Raw genomic sequence first — 21,624 nt, forward strand, 5'->3', positions numbered from 1 at the left:
GGCCTGCCTCGCAGTGACCACTGAGTAGGGGAGGAGGAGCCCAATAATAATAAAGAAAATCCTCTTTATGTCCCGCCCTCGTGTCTCTATTGAACCAATCACCTTCCTCCATTCCGTTCGCAGTCGCGTTCATTGCACCAAAGCGTATTAATTTGACCAATCAGTTCGCTCCTTCCCTGGAAACGTCACCGACCAGCCAGTTCCCTCCAGCGGCAGAGCTTCATTTTCTGATCAGCTTTTGTGCTAAAATAGAGGTTGGCTGGTCGCCCTAAGTGGATAGCCTTCCTGGTTGAGGTTTAGATGTTGACATGCAATAAATCTGGAGACACGATGGTTGTGGATGCACCTAATTCCAATGGCCCTTTTCAGCCGGTGCCTCTTTCTTACATCAGAGGTATGTAAGGACAAAAAATGATTGCTTTACTGTCAGAGAAATAAGGAGAGACAGGAGGCTGTGTTGCTTTTGCGTTTTGCCTTTCAGTGGTTGCTGCCTGGTTAGTCAGCATTCAGACGTATGAGATAAGATAGAGACAATTGTTGGAGCTTTTTTGCGGTCGAAAAGGAAATTGTGTCTTGCTATTTGGATGGCTTGTTTGTGGGCATTGCTGTGAGACGCGGGCGCTACATAAAAATCTGGTTGAACTAGCTAGCTGCTCTCTTCGCCCATCCCCCCGCCGAGATAGTGATGTCAAAGGAAGTGAGGTCATAGCCTAGGGAAGGGTCCTCTCTTTAGTTTTTCATGTGTTCCATTGTAATGGTGTGTTTCCGTATTTATAAATGCCATTTTTAATCGTAGTTTCCGAGGGGAAGCTAACGTATCACCGTCCCTTTTCTGCTGCTTCCCAGAGCTGCTCTAGACAGCCCAGCTTCTCGTTACACTCCAGTTCATCTGGGTCCAAATCGGTCACAGTGTGTTTTATACAGCCACTGTTCTGCAGCCAGCAGCCCCCTTCTGCATCTCCCCACCCTGTTCTCTCTTCACCCTCCACAGTCGGCGACATGTTTAGGCAAATCTGAATGTGATCCTTAATTGTTTATCCTCGTCCACAATGTGACCCAGCCATTTTTGTCAGTCATGGTTTAGAGTTGCAGCACAGGGCTCTGCTTCTGTGTGTGTGTACAATGTAGTCAGTGAAGTCTGAAAGGCCCAGCCTGTTACCAGTGAACTCAGCCCAGCGTTATTATGAGGCCTTAGGCAATTATTGATTACACTATTGAGCCACAGAGGCGACAGCCCAATGAATGACCCAGTGAAAACCAGAGTGCTTTATTCTTTTTCCTTTCTGTCATTGTATCCATCGTCCTGATCCCCACTCAACCAGAAATCTCTTAACCATTTCACCTTCGGTCAGGATGCAGTGGACTTGGAGTGGCACAAAATTAGGGGGAAAGGACATTACAGTAATTTGCACTCTGCATTCTGAAATGAATCATCCAAAGATGATATATTTCCATGACAATCCCCCAATAATCATTTGACAAATTGATCAGTATGTGGAGGTTTAGACAACTTTGACTATTTTGATAAAGTATATCAAAATAGTCACATTTGGACTTTTTGTTGCTGGTTTTAAAGTTTAAAATGGAGAAGAGGGCTAGTCAAAACCACATGTGATGTAAGTACTGTAGCATAAAAATAAAGTTGTGTTGCCGATTTAAGACAACCCAAATGACCAGAAACACTGAGGCATACATCAGTAAATAACGTTACTTTAGAGACACAAGCAAAAACATCCCATGACTCAGTTTTCAGCAGGTGTATCATTTGAGAATGTAATCTTAATTTTTGCCGGCAGAAAGTTTTATGTTTGAATTAATGTCCCTTCTTTTACATTAAAAATCCTTTCAATGTTTCAGTGTTAATTCTCAAATGATACACTGTACAAACTGAAATTTATTAAAGTTGATGCTTAGCACCTGGGTATGTGCTGAAGATGGTAAAATGAAAATAAAACTGAAACAATAATGTTCATTTGTGTATCTACATGGCACTAGATTGTCATGTCTTACATCAGGTAGTTTCAGAGACATATACAGTATGTTGTTCGTATATTTTGATCTTCATTTGGAAAAAAAATGTTTAGGTGACCCTTCAGAGTTTTTAGGAATTAACTTCTCAGTACATGCAGTCTGACACCACTACTTAGGTTTTCCATTGTGTGTTTTGAGTGAATTCACTTGTGTTCTTAGACATTATTGTAGACTAAAGAAGTTGCCAACGTGCATCAGCTCCACAAGTTTGAACAAGATCTCTTTTGCTCTCTGTTTGAGATGCAAAAAGTCATCTTGAAAGTAAGCACCTTATTAGAGCCTGATTGGTGCATATTTACAAACACATGGAAAATAATGTGCAGCCATTGCTCTTTTATGTGTGTGTGTGTGCGTGTGTGTGTGTGTGTGTGTGTGTGTGTGAAAAGGTATGTATAATAAACCTTTATCTGAATTTGCATAATGTCAGTAAAGCAGATTTTTAAACCTGTGCCAATTCAAACAATGGCGTCATTCATTTGAAACATCAGATGGTGAATATAGCCAAATGAATGTATGTACAGTATCTTATCATGGTGGTGGCATACCAACTCTGCTCTACCTCTGATTGGCTTGGCATGACAGTGTTTTTTAGGTAAATTGGAGGCAGAGTACAGAGGGACACAGTGTCACAGTTGTAGGATTCTCAAGAAATATCATAGGTACAAATATTGTTGTGTATAAACCTAAAAATCTAATTGCCTGTTCCGCAACCCAAGGCCCATCATTCCATGAAATTTTATCAAAATATGTTAAACCCTTTATGAGTTTGAGTACACAAACAAACAAACTGATCACATAACTTCCTCTGGCTCTCGATGGCAGAGGTAATTAGAGACTGATTACAGTGAGTCAGTTTATTCATTATCTTCATTTGCAACGGGGGCTATTAATATAAATATTCCTGTGTTCTCCACAAGACACTATAATTGTCCGTGTGTGCGCGCGTGGCTATTCCTGCTCATTCCAATTTTCAGGCTTCTGTTACATTTAATAGGAACAATGTGGTTAGCATCAGTTTTGGGATCACAACACTGGGCCTTTATCTGTCACACAACAACCCTCGGGGGTATTTTAGGAGTGTACAGAAACTTGATAACACAAGCGGGCAGACAGACTTATGTAATGAGAGGAACACAAGTGTGACACAGCCAGGGGTGCAAAGATGTGGATGCACATTCCTGTCCGTCTTCGAGCCCCCAGTGCAACCAGCAGAACATGTTACAGCACAATCTTAATGGTGGGGACAGAGATGTTTGAATGTCAAGTTTAGTGTTGAAATAGAAATAAACACCGTTATATAATCAAAAATGTTATCCCCTTCTTCACAACTGGTTGTTTCAGTCACCAGGTACACCTGGAGACTGAAACAACCAGTAGGCCTAGATGGCCTTTTTCTGAAACCAAACTTTAAACCCGGACAAGTCTTAGTTAATATCCCTTCATGAGTTTTAATCAGTGTGACGGGATCACATTGTTTTCCATTTGTGACAGTTACAGCTATTTTGGCCATCAATGAACATCGTGTGACATAACATCTCAGATTCCAAACTTCTTCTCTGTAATTCCAGCTACACTGTCATCTAACTATGCAAAGAATCTGTTTCTACTATGCATGACTAATTGTAATTTGCTTACCTCAAGAACAGTTCAGCTGGTCGGTAGAGCTGATATGTGATATTACCTATAGTAATATGTTAATATGTGAGGCCCAGGGAAATGCAATGTTTACTTGGTTCAGTTTGGTTTTATGACATGCTCAATATTAATAAGTTTAGGGGAAACAGGCAAACATTCTGTGCAGAAGTAGGGAAGCAACTCCCGTGTTCTACAAGGGGGTCTGGCATTACTCACCTACACCTGCACCTAGTTTTTCTAGAAAACTGCGACCAGCAATACCACAGAACAAGCCGACAGCCTGGTCGAACAGGGATGTTTAGATTGGTCGCTGCACCTGTCAAGAGGAATTGTCTGATGTGAAACAGGCAGTTTTGAGTCATGTTTCCCTTCGGCCTGAATAGGATAGCTCTATTCCTACCTACTACCTGCCTTTTTTCCAGAATGCCAAGCATTGGCGTGTGTGCCTGACTGACTTTGTCATATTGACCTTTGTCACACTTTTCATTCATTGAAATCAGGTCATGACTAAATGGGTGTAGCCGCTAATTTTATTGTGTGTAGGGTTTTTTTTGTTCTTTTGCTGTGATTTCTATCTCATTGAATACTGGTGTGTCTGAAATTATGTAAAATTTTACACTAATTTACTTGCTTGCTACTTATAATCTAATTAAATACAAGATGAAAGGCAGTATTATACAGTAATTTGTCTCACTGCAGTATAGGTAAATATATTGTGTACTCGTACTGCAAAATTACAGTGCTCTGTCAGCATTCATAAACCTGCTATTCTTCCTTTTTTCCTCATGTGAACCCTGTGCCACATTCATGATATCAGGATTTTTTTTCTCAGTACTTGGAAGTTCAGCCAATCTCAAACCTCATCATGTGGAGACAGCGTCCAGGTGTCACTGCCAGCACACTAGCACCACCTCATTTGCATATTATTAATGATGGGGTGCACAGCTTCTGCAGACCTGTGATGATATTTGGTATTCAACACTATCCACACTAGGTGCTTTGTACATATATCTCACCCCAGTGCAGACTGACTTTGGACACTTGAAGGTTATTGATTGAGTTATAGCAGAGTATCCTTGTATTGAAGTACTGTAGAAGTAGTATTGAATTGCATAGTATTCCTGCCCACAAGAAGCCATTCTAATGGCATATATGTAGGAATGTCTTGATGTACAGCTGCCAGGAGTGTAGGTAGTGGATGATGTTCATCACTTGGTTGACTGTCAGGTACCAATTATTGGTTATCATCAGAGATGCTAAAGGAAGCATCAATGAGTTTGACAGACAGACCACATTTCCTAGGTACAGGGTCATGGAAGATAGTCTTCTGTGCTATGTACTGGATACATGACTATAAGTTACCCGTCACAAACTGTTGGGGATTGGTTTCCAGAGTCAAGGGTGTTGGAGTAATGTTAGGTTGTTTGAACCTGACAAAGGGTATTGACATATCCGAGTGACGAAACAGCGTCATGGTCACCGTGGCTTGCACTAGGAGGTAGTATGACTAAGCCACTGTGGCTCAGTGTAAAAGAATTGAGTAAGCCACATAAAGCCACATCCTGTGTCCAAGACAGTGGTGCAGCGCGCTGACGACCAACGCTCGTTGTGGGGGGGATACTTTCCCGGGGGACCTCCCCCGGGAAATTTTTTAGAAAAGGGGGTTTTCCTGCATTCTGAGGTCAAAATCTTCTGTTCAGTTTACCTACAAAAATACACTAAAGTCAACAGTTCAAGTTTAACTATCTTTATTTCTATCCTACTTTATGCAGGTATAAATATGAGATTCAACAATTGATAACTTGCATTCACTATGTGAAGATACAGTCATACAAAATATTACTCAATGTTTACTAAGTTTTACTTAGACTAGAAGACATTTTATCTTTGACCACCACCAACACCATTGGTATGCCATAGTTTATTTTTTTGGTGTGTTTTTTTTAAATTCGATATGATTTTTCATTTCAATATAAAAAGGCATGAAAAATAGCAAGTGAGGTGAATACACATTTACATGCATCACAGGTTATTCCTGCTGGTTGTAGGCATCAAAAGTCTAAGACTACAAAAAAGTATTGATAATATATTTCATTTACCTTCTGATCAGACTGTCACCACTCCTACCCCCTCTCAGCATTCACCTTTTGTTCAACTAGAATTTTAACACAAAATCTACTATAAAACACTAATCTCATTTTCTTTCAATCGATCATCCTTGCCTTGTCGGTTTAGCTTGTAAAAATAGAATCCTTTTTTTTTTTTTTCATTTGACGAGAGGAGGTCATGACCCGAGTGCATATTTAATGATCAGGACCATTCGGGCCACTTCGGCGATTTCTGTCGGCATGTGCGCCAACGAAGAAGAAGATGCGCACCGCCTAGCGAGAAAAAAAGTTTGTTTTCTTATGTAATAGCTCGGGGATTTTCGCGAGTCCAAAAAAGTTGTAAGTTTTAGCCTTTTTTTTCTAAAAATAAGAACGCCACTGTGGCTACACAGGCTTAAAAACCTTGTAGCCACTCAGGAATTTACTTCGTCTATGGCGAATTAGCGATCGGCTAGCGCCAGCCCAGAGTGACATCCACATAGTGTTGTACTGTCAGCTTTATCTTTACACCTATGCATTACATCACTGTGATGTCAAATGGAAGACATATTGTGCCAGGTTTTTCTTTGACTGGCCTGAATGGTGATAGATTATTGCTCAGGAGGTTTTTAGTGAGAATGATAGATGTGAGGAATGCAATAAAACAACAATGTCATCATCACAGTCTTATTGACGTGTTATGGGAAGCTCAACATTTAGAGGGTAGAATTTTGAACCCTGAATATTTGTGGTATCATTTGGCCAGAAGTAAATCAGACTGAAATCAATTTACATATGAAGCCTAGAAATGTTTCTGAGGTTAGCTAAGGTATGCACTTGTAGTTTATCGTGTTGCATCAAGTTGGATGAAACGTTTCATATTATGCTGACATCTGTCTGCTGATAAATTATAAGGCCACAGCCAGCAAACCTTAACCTAGTTTAGCATGAAATTGAGAAAAAAAATGGAAACAGCTAGCTCCTGTGATGTAACAGCAGTTGATAAGCGAGCGAGAGATGTGCCTCGGGTGGATTTTTAACTTGTGAGCATGATCGCTGTTTTAGTCTTATTTTTCTAAATAGCCTTTTTAAAGTGCTTACACCATGGGATCAATTCGAATCAAACGTGTGTGTTGTAGGTGTCCCATAAGCCATTAAGGTTAGGAATGGATCAGGGTTAAGATTTTTAAAATGGAAAGTCGCTGGGATGACAACAGGTACATTTTTATTTCTGTTGCAGATGAATGGGAATGTTACTTGTGAAGGAATGGAAATGCTCAGCTGTAGTGAAGGTGTGCAATCTCTGAAAACGCTCGTTTTTAAATGATAAAATCAAAGTCAAAGCCAGATAGAAAAAAAGTTGCATGCCACGTTAGTGTTACATTGCATAGCAATAGAATCATGGGGTCGCTGCATGTCACAGCGCCACACAATCATGCAGGAATGTAAAAATTACCAGAATGGATGTTTCCTATTTGTGTTTGTTTTGAAGTGTTAGTTCTTAGAGAAGCTTTGTTTACAAGCCTGTGCTCTTGAATGAAGTCAGGAATTCCTCCAACAACAATGGGAATATAGCGACCTACTTATGAGGCTCGGTTTTCTTTAATATTTTCTGTCATTGCATGTGTCACAGGAATAAACTGACTGTTTACAAGTTCCAAAATCTCTCGCTCTCATCTTTGTCTTTCCATCCAGTCTACTCTCCTCCTCTGGTAGTAGTTATCCTCTCTCTGGGTTCTAACCATGTCAGTCTCCCCTTTAATCCTTTTTAGACTTCATTACTCATTTGCCAGTTTCTTCATCTGTCCCCTGCTGTCTCATATTTCTTTCTGTCACATTGCTGTGGTAGGGGTCGCCATAGACGAGAGGAGGTGGTGGTGGTGACTGACTCTATGACCATGTTCCATTTTAAAACGTTCTCAACAGGCTTATTTCACCACTCTGCCTCCTTGTTTCACATGCAACTGTCTCAGTCAGGCCTGGTCTCTTCTCTCTCCTTCACTTTTCATCCTTGTCTCCTCAGATGCTGTTCCCGCAGAGCAGGAGAAGCTCTTCATTCAGAAGCTACGGCAGTGCTGCGTCCTTTTTGACTTCCTGTCCGACCCTTTGAGTGACCTAAAATGGAAGGAGGTGAAGCGGGCAGCGCTGAGCGAAATGGTGGAGTACATCACTCACAACAGGAATGTCATCACAGAGCCCATCTACCCAGAGGTGGTGCACATGGTCAGTTGAGCCTGAGATGATCTGTGCATAGATAATGATTGAACAGTGTGTTCATATTTGGGATCAGGTTTGACAGGGCCATCCTTTTTTTTTGCGTGAGGCACTTGATCTGATTTGGTTGCGGTGTTTATCATGAGACGGCATGGTGGCACAGTGGGTAGCACTGTCGCATCACAGCAGGAAAGTTTTGGGTTTGATTCATGTCTGTGCGACATTTTTATTTTCTCACTGTGTGGGTTCTGTCCAGGTTCTCTGGCTTTCCCCCACCTCCATAAACATGTAGCTTAGATGAATTGGTCTTCAGCAAATTGTCCATAGGTGTGAGTGCAAGAGTGCATGATTGTTTGTCTTTCGCGTGGCCCCATGATGAGCTGACATCTTATCTGTGGTGTACCCTGCCTTTCGCCCCTAGCCAGCTGGGATAGGCTCCAGCAGAACCTTCCAAAGCGGATAAGCAAATGCAGAAAAGATACCCGAAATCCTCTCGTCTGCTAGAAAATGGATGGATGTTTAAATGATCTATTTTGTCAAGGTTTTTGATGTACTTGTCAGTGAGTATGCTTGGCTTACTCACTGACAAAAAAGAATTTCAAGCTTTAATAGGGTTTTCAGTCTTTTATACGGCACCTCTTTTAGGATAGTATCCTTGGGAACCTTGTGTAATCCATAATAAATATACTAAACCCAAAATCTGTTTTATGTTTCCAATACAATGAGTGCTCATAATTATAGGCTAGGATGATGCTAGGATTTCGAGGGTTCTTCTTTTCACTTTACAAAACTGTGGCTTTTCTACAGCCTGTTCAGAAATACTTTTAGTTATGTTGTGCATCAATTGTCAATACATGTAATGTACATGAGTGTCCCTGTTGATTTACCAATGGAGATCAAAAAAGCTCCTACTTTAGTTTCTTCAAAAATGGAGGTGAACTGATAACTCCCTCTGCCACTTCACATTCCAAATGTTTTTGGTCCACACGGGCCTTGAACCAGCCACCCTCCGGTCCCCTGCCCAAGACCTACTGCTGCCCCCCTACACTGTATGGTGAGAGTGTGACATATTTATGGTCTATGTTACTGGGAAGATAAATCATTGTTTTTACTGGATTCAATAAATGCTGAATGATGCCACGCCCCCTAACCTTGATCTAGAATTAATCTAAGACTTTGTGAATAGATGTTACACTGGTAGTTTGTTAAGTCTACATAAACAAGAGTGTTGTACAGACGGATCTTTGTCAGGGCGCTTTAGAGCAACCTTTGTCGTAAAAAAAAAAAAAAGAGGGCTTGAAACACCGCCTGTAGTCTGCAGTAGGCTACATTACTGCCAGAATGACAACAATCAAGCTACTGTTTCTGATATATATATATATAAACAGTATATACACACACACATATATTTTTTTTACACGGCCATTTTTAAAAAAAAACATTTTCTTTCTCCTGCACATGTTGAACCCCACAGTCATATGTTCTGTTTGTTTTGCTCAGTATATGGTTAATTGCTGTATGGAGGCAAGCTTTGTGTGAGAAAAAGGCTGCATATAGAAAGACAAACAATTGCAGTGGAAAAACAAACAAGATGCCATCAAGACAACTAGTTTTTCAGAGTGACCAGGATTTTCATTGGTACACCACGTATCTATGGGTTTGCATACAATAGAACAGAATTGGGGGACTAGATTTTTGTCAGGTTGGTCATTGAAACATAAAAATAAGGTTTTTAAATGTGAAATGAGTTGAATTGAACTTGGCTGCTCAATAGAAGCTAGGCTTCAGCAAAGATAAGAGTGAGAAGATGTGAGATACTTAAAGCTTCAACTATCCACACCATTTATTGCCTGGATGAATAAATTTTACCTTGACATTAATAATGTAAATGCAAAATTGTAAAAGAAGAAACCATGCATAGTGTCACATTATGCATGATTTCTTCTTATACTTTTGTCCATGTTAATTACATACAATAGCTCTATTGAGCTTGACTTTTCCAACTGAGTGTCAGATAAATGCTAATCCAGTGCCACTCCGTTGCATGCTGCTTAGTGCTAATGAGCGAACCGCTAATGAACTTTCATGATAGATGTTCTGCTCTGCAACTTGTCGCAGTCTTCAGATGGCACTTTAAACCGGATGATCATTCCCTCACTGTTCACAAGCACAGCTTTAACACACTTATGACTTTTCCACTTGCAGTCCTGATTGTGGCATTAATACACAATCATCCTCACATCCTGTTTTGGGCTGAAGTGCAGTACAGACAGTTCGTCTACCTTGTAGCCTGTCTCTTCAGACAAGGCTCCCAGTGTTTTAGCAGGCCACCTGCACTGTCCCATGATCTGCCTGGCTGGGAAGAGCAACCCACCGAGGAGTCAGTTGATACTGAGAGACCAGAAAAACAACACACTTAGATTATTGTGGGGGCCCTGCAGGCCAGTTGCTGTGGCACAGTCCACCAAGCAAGATTATTTTTTGATTACTTGCCAAGGACATTGAAAAGATATTTGTTTAATACAGTAATGTATCCAGTCAGTTTTGCAACCATTTTCTGACTCTAACTTTCTTAATAATTAAACACAAAGACCAGAAACTTGAATAAAATGAGTTAATCTCTTCATGATACTGGCTTTTATCATCAGACACAAAAGGCATTACACTGTTGGACACTTTTTTTTAACCTGAAATACTGCTACAACTTGTCCTGGTGGAGTGTAGGGATGCCTTGAGGGTGACATTTAGCCAGAAGAACTTCTACCTGAGAAGTTCATTTTTTGAAAATGGGAAGATTTTCAGTAACCTGATCCTAATATGGATGTCATCTTTGGGTTAATTAAACAGTTAAATATAATTGAGTTAAACAGTGCTCTGTTTAACCTAAAAATAAACATTTGTGGTCTCTTTCAGTTTGCAGTGAATATGTTCAGAACATTGCCTCCATCATCCAACCCCACTGGAGCAGAGTTTGATCCGGAGGAAGACGAGCCAACACTTGAAGCTGCATGGCCGCACCTCCAGGTCGATGTTTAAATTATTTAATCACCTGCAGAAAAGTGAGAGGCTTACAACAGTTCATTCTCAAGCTATATAGGAGGCTCGCTAACAGTAATGAAGCATTTGCAATTCTGTAGTCAACAGCTAAGGCAAGTTTATTTGTATAGCACATTTCAACACTATATAATTCAAAGTGCTATATGTATAAGTTTCTAACAGTGTCTATTTTGGAAATGTTCCAAAATAGACACAGTTAGAAACACAAAATAGACATTGTTCTAATAACGATGTCAGAGACCAAATAGTCCTGGTTCAACAACATATACATTTTATTGCGGTATACAGCGACATTTATTACCCATACTAAATAAAGAAAATAGTTTCTTGTATCACACTTAATGATACAATTTAAAAACTCCTGGCATCATATTATGGTCAATGTATTTATGCTATACCTGCTTTATTTTTATTTTTTTAATATTCCATCCTAACATTAATTCATTTTGTTCTTATTTTTTTGCAGCTTGTCTATGAATTTTTTCTTAGGTTTTTAGAATCTCCAGATTTTCAACCCAACATAGCGAAGAAATACATCGATCAGAAATTTGTTATGCAGGTAATGAAGTGACTTTTTTTTTGGCATACTCTGTCATAATGACAAATTTGCATCAAGATGGAACAATTTGCATTTGACCTCTTGTCTTGTAGCTCCTAGAACTATTTGACAGTGAGGATCCCCGAGAGAGAGACTTCCTCAAAACTACCCTCCACAGGATCTACGGAAAGTTTCTGGGGTTGAGGGCGTACATCAGAAAACAGATCAATAACATTTTCTATAGGTTAGTGCTGCATTCTCACTCTCCATTTGAAAATAGTATTTTTATTTCATTGCCACTGATACAAGTCTCTGTTTGACCTCAGGTTTATCTATGAGACAGAGCACCATAATGGTATAGCTGAACTATTGGAAATACTTGGAAGGTAAGGCGCGTATAGCTAAATGGATCAGCTTTGATGAATCATGTGTGTAATGTCCTTCATAATGTAAACAACTCAGTCCTGCTGCAAAAAGTTGCAAATTCAACCAATCTTCATGCATTTTGTGCAACCTTGCTGTTTTGTTTATATCACTGTAACTTTTCTGCAGCAATGAATATCGTATTTTCCCAAATAAATCATCCATAAATCCATCAACCTTGTCATGGGACTGCTAAACTTTGAATTACGGCTGACAGTTTTTCAAATTCTGATTCTTTTCCCTGTGTGTTTCTTTTGCAGCATAATCAATGGATTTGCCTTACCGCTAAAAGAAGAGCACAAGATTTTCTTGTTGAAGGTTTTATTGCCTCTGCACAAAGTCAAATCACTCAGTGTCTACCATCCACAGGTATTCTTTTCTTCTTACTAGTGTGCACAGCTGGTCTTTCTGTACATTCAGTTTTTTTTAAAAAAAAGAACTAGTTTTGCATGTTGCAGCCAGTCAATTCCTCAAGCATCTCGTCTCTTGCGTTGTTTGCTTGTGCATAAATTCAAACACTGACAGCTTAATGGTTCGACTGTGTTTTGCAGCTGGCCTACTGTGTGGTTCAGTTCCTAGAAAAGGACAGCACTCTAACTGAGCCGGTATGTCAAATAAAATGTTGCCTCATTTTGATCTCTTTTTATTAACACTGCATGTGGAAATGTTTTTTTAAATTAGATTGTCAACACACATCTATAGATTAATCAACTTAAACATACTCTTTAACTCAATAATTGCTTAATACACATCATCTTTCTTTGCCATCCTGGCAGGTTGTAATGGCTCTACTAAAGTACTGGCCAAAGACGCACAGTCCTAAGGAGGTGATGTTTCTCAACGAGCTGGAGGAGATCTTGGACGTCATCGAGCCTTCTGAGTTTGTCAAAGTGCAGGAGCCTCTCTTCAGACAGTTGGCTAAATGTGTTTCTAGCCCACACTTCCAGGTACCAGATGGGCATTAATAACTGCACCACAATAACTCCAGTTTTGTCAGGTGCAGTGGTAGTGGGTGTCAGTAAATTCCTGATTGAGTTGTTTTTCTCACTGTAGGTGGCGGAGCGAGCGCTGTACTACTGGAACAATGAGTACATCATGAGCTTGATCAGTGACAATGCAGCAAAGATCCTGCCCATTATGTTCCCTGCTTTGTACCGTAACTCTAAGACTCACTGGAACAAGTAAGATCCTCTCAGGCTGGACTAATGTCCGTAAAAAGCTGTGTTCTTCACACTGCATGGAACCCCAGTCTGACACAATAGTGATATCTCTCAAGTATGTGCTGATATTTGAGCCTGGTCACAGAATGCACTATCCTGCACATGAGTTAAACAGATGTATGTATCACAAAGAATCTACAGCTCCCTGTTGATCACAACCTGCAATACACTCTTTATAATATGGAATGACATTGATCAGCTTTTTACAAATATTTTTTAAACATTGTCTGATGCTGACTACAATTCTGAAATAGAAAAATAACAAAAACAATCTACCACCAAAACTTGAAATAGTTTTTTGAAATTTTGAAATATTTTTCCCTCATTAATACTCTTTGCTGTTTTTCTGAGTGTACAGTGCATACAGTACATTCCCTGCTGTAACCCCTTTAGGTGATCGTCAATTGTTGTATTTCTATGTGAGGCATAGTACACACTGTGGTGACATCACCATTATGACTGAGATTTTCTCTGATTTGCATCATCCCATGCTAAGCACAGTAATACCACCTAATTGGCCCTGAAAACCCATTCCTAAGATTTAGAATCTTGTTATCAGTAGTTTGTTATCCTCAAGTTTCTGTAGATGAATCTTAAGTGTCACAACCAGTAGGTTAAAGCGTCTATCATTATTTTCTCAGTGATCTGAACATTTCAATTTGCTGTTATTAAAATGTTAGTTTGTTGTGAGGCAAAGAGGCTTTTATATAAATGTTACGTGAGGTTGTAAGTATTTGCCAACTTGTGCTTGTCTAACAGGACCATCCATGGTCTGATCTACAACGCTCTGAAGCTCTTCATGGAGATGAACCAGAAGCTCTTTGACGATTGCACACAGCAGTTCAGGGCTGAGAAAAACAAGTAGGCAGCGCAGACTCATCTCCTGCTTAATTCATCTGGAGCCAGGCTACCGTTGGGCTTAACTTTTACTGCAGCAGGGGGAACCAATTTAATGACTTACTGTTCGGTGCTTTGTTTGACAGAGAAAAAGCAAAGTCAAAAGAACGTGAAGAGGCTTGGGTCAAGATTGAGAACCTGGCCAAGTCAAACCCACAGGTGAGTGTGTAATCACTTAACCATGCCTGATTTTCCTTTGCTGCCAGTGTGTGTTTGTGTCTGCTTGTAGAACTAATACACACATATTTTTAAGACTTCCTTTGTGTTTCATAATGCAATTTTATTGAGTTGTAATTCCCTTTCCATCTTATTCCATTTACATATTCAAAGACTCATTTGTTCACTAACTTGGTAGATTGTGTAACCCGAATTACATTTCTGAGAAAGATGGAGACATCTTGATGAGTGAGGGTTTTTTTCCACAAAGATAAGATCAGCAATACTTTGGAACTCGTTGTTTCAGACTGAAGAGAGCAAGTAATAGAGATCGAAAGTTGTGCATTTAAAATTCCTGTCACCTCAGCATGTCATTTAAAAAAAATAATACTGTGAATAAACTCATTCACTCTTAACAGTTGACCCAGCTTCTCATATTTGGGTTCGGTTGGGGATCTCCAGGTGGTGATGGATGGGAACAGAATCACTAAAAACTAATTTTTAAGTTTCTGAAAAGGTCACGTCTCCGGCCTGAAGAATATCCTCTCCTTAGGTCCACACACTACCGTAGATAGAGGAGAGTCATCAATGAAACATATTTATGATGAACTGTCCTCATCCAAACCACACCTGAACTCTCTCACCTGCCACTGTGCACTAACCAAATTCCATCACCACATTTGCTTTCTTGCATTCTTGCAGAGTGGAATTGATAACAGCTCTCTTGCCCGAAGCTACAACTTGCATACATTTAGTTTTCTTTAACGCAGAGATGATACCGGCTGCTTTATTTGTGTTGACTTAAACAGCCTGCTAGCTCCAGCCTGAGAGTTACATCAGCCGTTTAAAGCAATTAAGCATGTTTCCCAACATGTTGAGGTCTTACTTTAAATATGCAACCAATTAAAAATAAGTATCCTAAAGCAATAAAGGAATTCACTTGTCATCAAAGATTTTACATTAATATTCTATTGTCCCCAGCAACTGGTGATGTTTAGCCATTTTACTCAGTTGCTTTTTGTAATAAACGCTGCAAATCCCAGTAAATCACTTGTTTCATTCTTCTTTGCATGCTATTGAAAGTCTTTTCTCCATCCTTTTGTGTTTTTTCCCTTTATTTTCAACATAGTTCTCTATGTATGTTGATTCCTCTGACCTCAATAGTCCTGTAGCAATGGAGACGGATATCGCTTTGATAGAAGATGTACAGAGGTTAAAAGAGACAATTGAGGAGGGCGCGACTCAGGTAAACCTGACTTTCTCTCTGCCTCTGTTCATGTTTCTGATTATAGTTGTATATATAAGCAATTTAATGGAAGTTTGAATGTACTGTAGTAAACTCCTTGGTGGTTGTTGTTTTTTTTTGTTTTTTTTAATCAAACTAACAATGAATAAGTATAATAGAATAAATTCAGGCACCGATCTGACCATTCATTATACAGTGGAATCAAGAGCTTTCTCTTTGTGTGTCTGCTTCTCATGCATGTTAGTGGTGTTTAACATTTGAAGCCTCTGCTGAGGATTTTGAGTATATCTGAGTCTCTATTATCTATTATCATCTTTTATGACATCATCACCCTAAAAAAACTTTAAATCCTCAACAAAATACTTCCATTTGAATAAATTGAACCTTTTGGGATTTCATGGATTTGGTGCAGGATGCCTTATTCTCTGTCTGGGTATGACTGACTCATTCATTATGTTTAATTTTGGTCTGTTTGCCTCCATAAATTAGATTGTCATGTTAGTAACTGGACTGTCCTGGAGTTGTTGTGCTTCATCTCAGTGATGTGATGTATTCAGAACAGGGAAAGCCTGACATGTTGACAGGAGATGAAGCAAAATGTTACATAACTGAACTCCCCATGTGTCTCAGTTTCAGCATGAACAGCGGAAAGAGCGGTCCATGGTGCGACGCAAATCTGAGTTGCCTCAGGATATCTACACCACAAAAGCCTTGGAGTCCCACCGAAGAGCTGATGACATGTTGAGCATACGCGATGGACTCTAGGTTCTGCCGTCTGCCGGTTCTTGGTTCAACTGCCCCCTTTGTGATCCACGTTGAGCTCTTCATGGTCCACTGTTCGCCCAGAATCCACATCCTCCTCCACTAGTGCGTTTCTCCCGCACTTATTTTCATTTCTTTATCATTATTGTTTTTTTGGGGGTTTTTTTTTTTTTTTTTTGAGAGGATGAGAGCACCTTTTGTGTCTTTTAGCCCTTGGCAGTTTTCATTGTGTTCTCCAGTTAGTCCCCTCATCCATTTTTCTTCCTCCTTCCACCCCCTTATTCACTCACTGTAAATGTGGAAGCTGGGAGTACAGGCACCACAGCGCTGGTTCCTTTATTCCGTCTTGAAAATATGTTCACAGTGCTTTGGACATGAAAACATAGGAAGTGACTGACTCACTGTCTAAGGATCGCCTCTTGGCCTCTGCTTGGTTTTCCTGTCTGTCAAAGGGAACAACGACAGAACCTGTTGGTCAGATGGAAGACTTTCCTGTCATCTGTTGTATGTCTCCTTCAGAATTATGTTTTTTTTGTGCTCAGTCTAACGGACATCTAGTCAGTGCCAAGACTGTTCTTTGTGTCTATTTGTATCTGTGGTTTAAACAGGGACACTTGCCTTTGTTTTTCACTGGTGTTTAGAAAGATGTTTGTTTTTTGGTTGTTCATTTAGCACACCAGACCAAACTGAGGCCTGTCGTTAGCCTTGCAATGTCCAGTCTGGACAGATGGTGAAGAAAAGGAGGAATTGTCCTGTGGACACCTGACACTTTCCATTTTATTGTTTTGTGCCATATGATGCTAAAATTCTTTCTTCCTTTTGTTCATTCATAATATTTGAACAACAGACCACAGTGATGCCTGGGCGGTTCAAACAATAGTAGCTGGTGGCAACTGCTTTTTAAATTGGAGGAGTAATGGAAGCGGAATCTGAATTAAATTGTCGGCTGTTGCGCCCTGGTGGCATAGTCCTATTACAGTTTGTTGTTGCTAGAGCGGATCGATTCCTCTGCCTCCTCTGAGTCATGTTAAGACAAGATGCTAGTGGGTGTTCACGATTGAGTTTTTCAATTAGTCCAGTGAAAGGGGAAAACACAAGCTGTGGGATGTTTAAGATGGACCAGAGGGTTCTCTGTATATATCCTGTAAAATGAAAAGGAAATATCTTGTTAAAGGAAATATATTCAAAGTGTAGTTTGTTGAATGGGAAATGGGGCACTAAAACTACACCCACTAGGTTTTAGCCACCATTGCTAAGTCAGGAGAGTGTGAAGGTGTGGTTAAGTACATACTTTAAAAGTTTAAATGCCCCCTAAATTAGAAATTACTTTATAATCCAATGCAACAGCCAGTAATCTCAGTAGCTCTTAACATGCTGACATGAAATGATTAGCAAATTACCTAAATTACATGAGATCTGGCAGAACAATTACTTAATTAAATTTAAAGGCGTTGTTTGTGTTGCAACCACTTCTAATATCAGGTGTTTGGTTTGCGGGTTATATACTGTATTTGCTTCAATGCAAAAAGTTGTAAATTTAAACTACCATGTTAAACATGTACCTTTTACCCTGGAGGAATGCCATTCACCAATCGGATCCATTTCTGTTATTGAGGTCTTTGCATTAACAAAATGGTCACCTTTGCTGGGAGAGATGTTTTATGACTTTTTATGAGTTTGAGTCGAGAGATATTTGAGATTTTATTTAAGTGGTGAAAGCTAAGTCTCCTGCAATGGCAAAAGATGACTTCAATCAGACTTGGTGACTTCTCCGGTTTTGTAGAAACTTTGCAGATCTTTTAATTTTAACGTTTTCAAAACATAACTTAAAGTGTCCTTTTGTATGTGACCTGTACTATATGATTCATTTAATATTGTATATATGATTTACCTTGTTTCATGTAGTGTTACATATCTAGATTAATTTTGTACAAAGTGTCCCTCTGTACAGAATAAACACATCAATAGCAAGTAAAAGAAGTCAATTTGGCACATACCGTCTTATTTCTTCAGTTTTGGATGTAATTTCAGCAATGCAACAAATTAGAAAATGTTCTTATTTTTATTAAAAACCTGCAGAGATTCCTTCCTTATCTATATAACTGACAAATGTTGATGCCCGTTGTGTGCTCTTATCACTGTCTTTAGTGGTGTACAACTATATAGAATGAATAAAGAGATTATATGAATATATATTTCCAACCATGCATCCATTTTGGTTTTACTTCTTTGAAGGGTATACTCGTATGACAAAGTGTTAAAACTGTGCCTTTGCTGTAAAATGGAAAAGTAACGTCACTTAATCCGTCACGTTAGCAGTAGCCTTCTTTGAACACAAGGGGGAGCCAAACACCAGGGAAACGAATAAGCATCCGAGCAAAGCTGTGCTCCTGTGGATTTCTGTGACAGATAAATGTGCACCGCTTCTATAGCAATAACCAGATTGACATGGGGTAAGGGTTAGCTTCATCTTATCTTCTCAAAAAGATGACAAAAAATCAATCCATGCATTTGTTACTTCCAGGCAGGATTATAGGGGTTCTATATTACTATGCTGTCTAATTATTTCTTCAAAGACTCCAACATCAACGGATTCCTGCTGTTGCGGCACAGACAGATCATATCTGTCACATTAGCTTATTTATATAGAGTATGTATAGAGACTTATCTCCACATTTAAAGGAGGGTAAAACTTTCCTTTTTGATAAAGTTTATAATTAAGGCTGTCTTAGATTGACCCTTAGCTGTGCTGCTATATACTGCAGTGGTACTTCCCATGATGCAATGAGCTGCTCACTCCTCCACACATTTGGGTATCATTAATGTAACTTAATAACAACTTTTTTGTGCTTTTGTGGTCTGGATTGTGTTTGGATAAGCTGCTAGGATTCTGGTTGAGGGTTCCCAACCTAGAGCTTACCATTATTTGTTTTTCTGTCCTCTGTCATGAGATCTTCATTCTTCGCTGAATTTTTTTGTCTGGATAGAAAAGAATGTCCTAAACCTGTTCTGATTGTGAAGATCCAAAGGTTTCAGTACCTTGTCATCAACATGAAGTGGACAAGCTGCATGTAGGATTGATCAAATCAAGTCAGTGGATGGATACTTTTCTTCATTCAGCTGAATGCCTTTAATTTATCATTTATAAATACAGTATTTGCCCATGTTCACTATCACTTTAAAAGTACGTATTGCCTATGTGGCAAAATGCATTTGTATAGAATGATTATGTGGTGGTTGTTGATTATGTCTGAATAATACAAACAAGCACAAGGTCAACATGGAGAAATTTTTGAGTTAAGTATTCTTTTCCCTTTTTGAAGTGTGGAGCTGGAGATTAATTGTATTCAAGTGAAAAAATCTACCAGTCAAGTGAATTGCATTAATATCCTTTATAACACAGATATTGCAATACTGATAAGAGTAGATTACATTTGTGGGCGCTGTGGAGTAAAACTCAAACTTTATAACAACATGTGCCACTTGGATTACTTCATTGAGATTTTGGGTTATTTTGGCCTTGTATTCTTTTATAAATTATTACTAATAATGACATTTCTAGGCCTTTTACCAGTCACAACCTTAAGCATGCTTTACAACAGCATAGCAGTCTTTTGGTGCAGAGCATTAAATCCTAACTTTAAACAAGCCGTGAGACACAAAGAGCAGAAGGCGTATTGTAAACATGGGAATGCTTCCAGGGAAACCAGATATTCACTGTTACCTCAGATGTTCCCACAAGTCTGTTACCTTGTCCTGAGCTGACACTGCAGATGTAAATAAACCTGGGATGCTAGTTTGTCCTCATACCATGAAACGAAGAGAGATAACTGATGGGACAACTTTAATCTTTTGTGCTCCTGTCAATCCTGTTTCCTGTGTAATTACAGCATAAATGACGGTGGACAAGCCACCTTATGTCTTTTGAGTTTTAGAGTTCGGGAGCAACGGTGGATTTGTACAAATGTTGAATTGAAATGTAGATATGAATTGAGAAGGTTTTTCCAAACTATTGACAATGAAACAAATATTAGTTACAAATAATAGAATTTTATAGGTGGAATTGCAAAGAATAAACACTTGATGGATTCTGGAACTTTTGTGTTTCCTTTGTCCCCTAAAGGCACCCATTTTAGTATGAATGCCAGCATGGTTCCAAGTTTCTCAATTTTATTTTTCTCAACTAATGAATTAATGAAAAAAAATCCAGAATAACCACTTTATATGATCCAGGAGTAAAAAGTCAATATGTTCTACTTACAGGAACATAGATACATATAATAGTACGGTATAATTGCATACAAGTACAAAATTATAATTTTCTACATCTAGAAGAATTGCAACGATATTGGCATTAGGTTATTTATTTTTTTTAGAGGAAGCTTTGAAACCTCTGACAAGGGGCACAAAACAACAGTAAAGATAAAACTAACTGATAACTGCTAAAAGCATAAAATTACGTGGCAATAATAATATTTAAAGGCTGACACACACACACACCTGGTGTAAGATTCTCATCTTGTACGATTTCAAACTTTCATTATTTTAACCAAGCTCTTATTTTTTGATAATGCTTTGCATGTCGCACACAGGCAGATGTGTTTCCAGATGACTCGCTGAGGATCAAATGATAAAGAGATCCACATTAACAGTACATTACATGAAAAGAAAAATAACTAGAAAATACTGTAGCGCCTCTTCAGATGATCAAGAAATGTAACATTACACTATCTTAACTCGTGCAAGTAATTTGTGTGTGAAAAATAAGGGTAGTAAGGAAATTCATTGTTACTGATTCAGGTCACAGAGACCAGCCTGCTCTCTGAAATCCCACAGCATTGTATTGTTGCCAAGCTGTCCTTGTATGCCCTACCTGACTCATAGGTGGCCCAGAGCCAAAACTGAAAGGCTGCTGGAAGGGAAACCTGCCACCATCTGGACCATCAGAGGCTGCCAGCAACAGTCATCTCACAGACAAACTTATGTTGCTCTCTGTCAAAGAAGAATGTTCACTGTTTTTTCTTTTAATTCAAATGTCTGTAGACCATCAACTAAATGCATGACAGGGCCAATGAAGCACATGTCCCTAACATTCCTAAACACACCTAGCCATCGTTGTTTAGGGTCCAACAATTTAATATCAGAATAAAATTAGTTTTCATCAAAGACAATTGAGACAACTCTATTTTTGGAAGGTGGCAGGCCCAGATGTTGTGAACCCCAAGGTATTTAAAGCCTGTGTCTCTCTGCTCTATGGAGTACTGCAACATGTCTTTAGCATGAGCTTGAATCTGCTGAAGGTTCCTGTACCAGACACCACATCTAAGTGGAGCTAAGAACTACAGACCTGTGGCACAG

The 21,624-nt window shown here is 39.2% G+C and overlaps 1 protein-coding gene across 2 annotated transcripts; it reads left to right on the plus strand.

Annotated features, from left to right (window-relative positions):
* Nucleotides 1-219: 219 nt before the first annotated feature.
* On the plus strand, nucleotides 220-18,459 carry ppp2r5ca (protein phosphatase 2, regulatory subunit B', gamma a). 2 transcript variants are annotated; one of them, XM_068338724.1, is made up of 14 exons: nucleotides 220-394; nucleotides 7,777-7,976; nucleotides 10,881-10,991; nucleotides 11,491-11,583; nucleotides 11,676-11,806; nucleotides 11,889-11,948; nucleotides 12,246-12,354; nucleotides 12,537-12,590; nucleotides 12,762-12,932; nucleotides 13,039-13,166; nucleotides 13,965-14,066; nucleotides 14,189-14,261; nucleotides 15,388-15,504; nucleotides 16,135-18,459. In XM_068338724.1, the coding sequence occupies exons 1-14, from the start codon at nucleotides 301-303 to the stop codon at nucleotides 16,267-16,269; spliced, it is 1,578 nt and encodes a 525-aa protein (XP_068194825.1). In that variant the 5' UTR covers nucleotides 220-300; the 3' UTR covers nucleotides 16,270-18,459. The 2 variants fall into 2 exon arrangements, with proteins under 2 accessions (XP_068194825.1, XP_068194826.1); XM_068338725.1 differs by lacking the exon at nucleotides 15,388-15,504.
* Nucleotides 18,460-21,624: the final 3,165 nt, after the last annotated feature.

This window comes from Antennarius striatus, chromosome 17 (assembly GCF_040054535.1).
Source record: "Antennarius striatus isolate MH-2024 chromosome 17, ASM4005453v1, whole genome shotgun sequence".
Lineage (NCBI taxonomy): Eukaryota > Metazoa > Chordata > Actinopteri > Lophiiformes > Antennariidae > Antennarius > Antennarius striatus.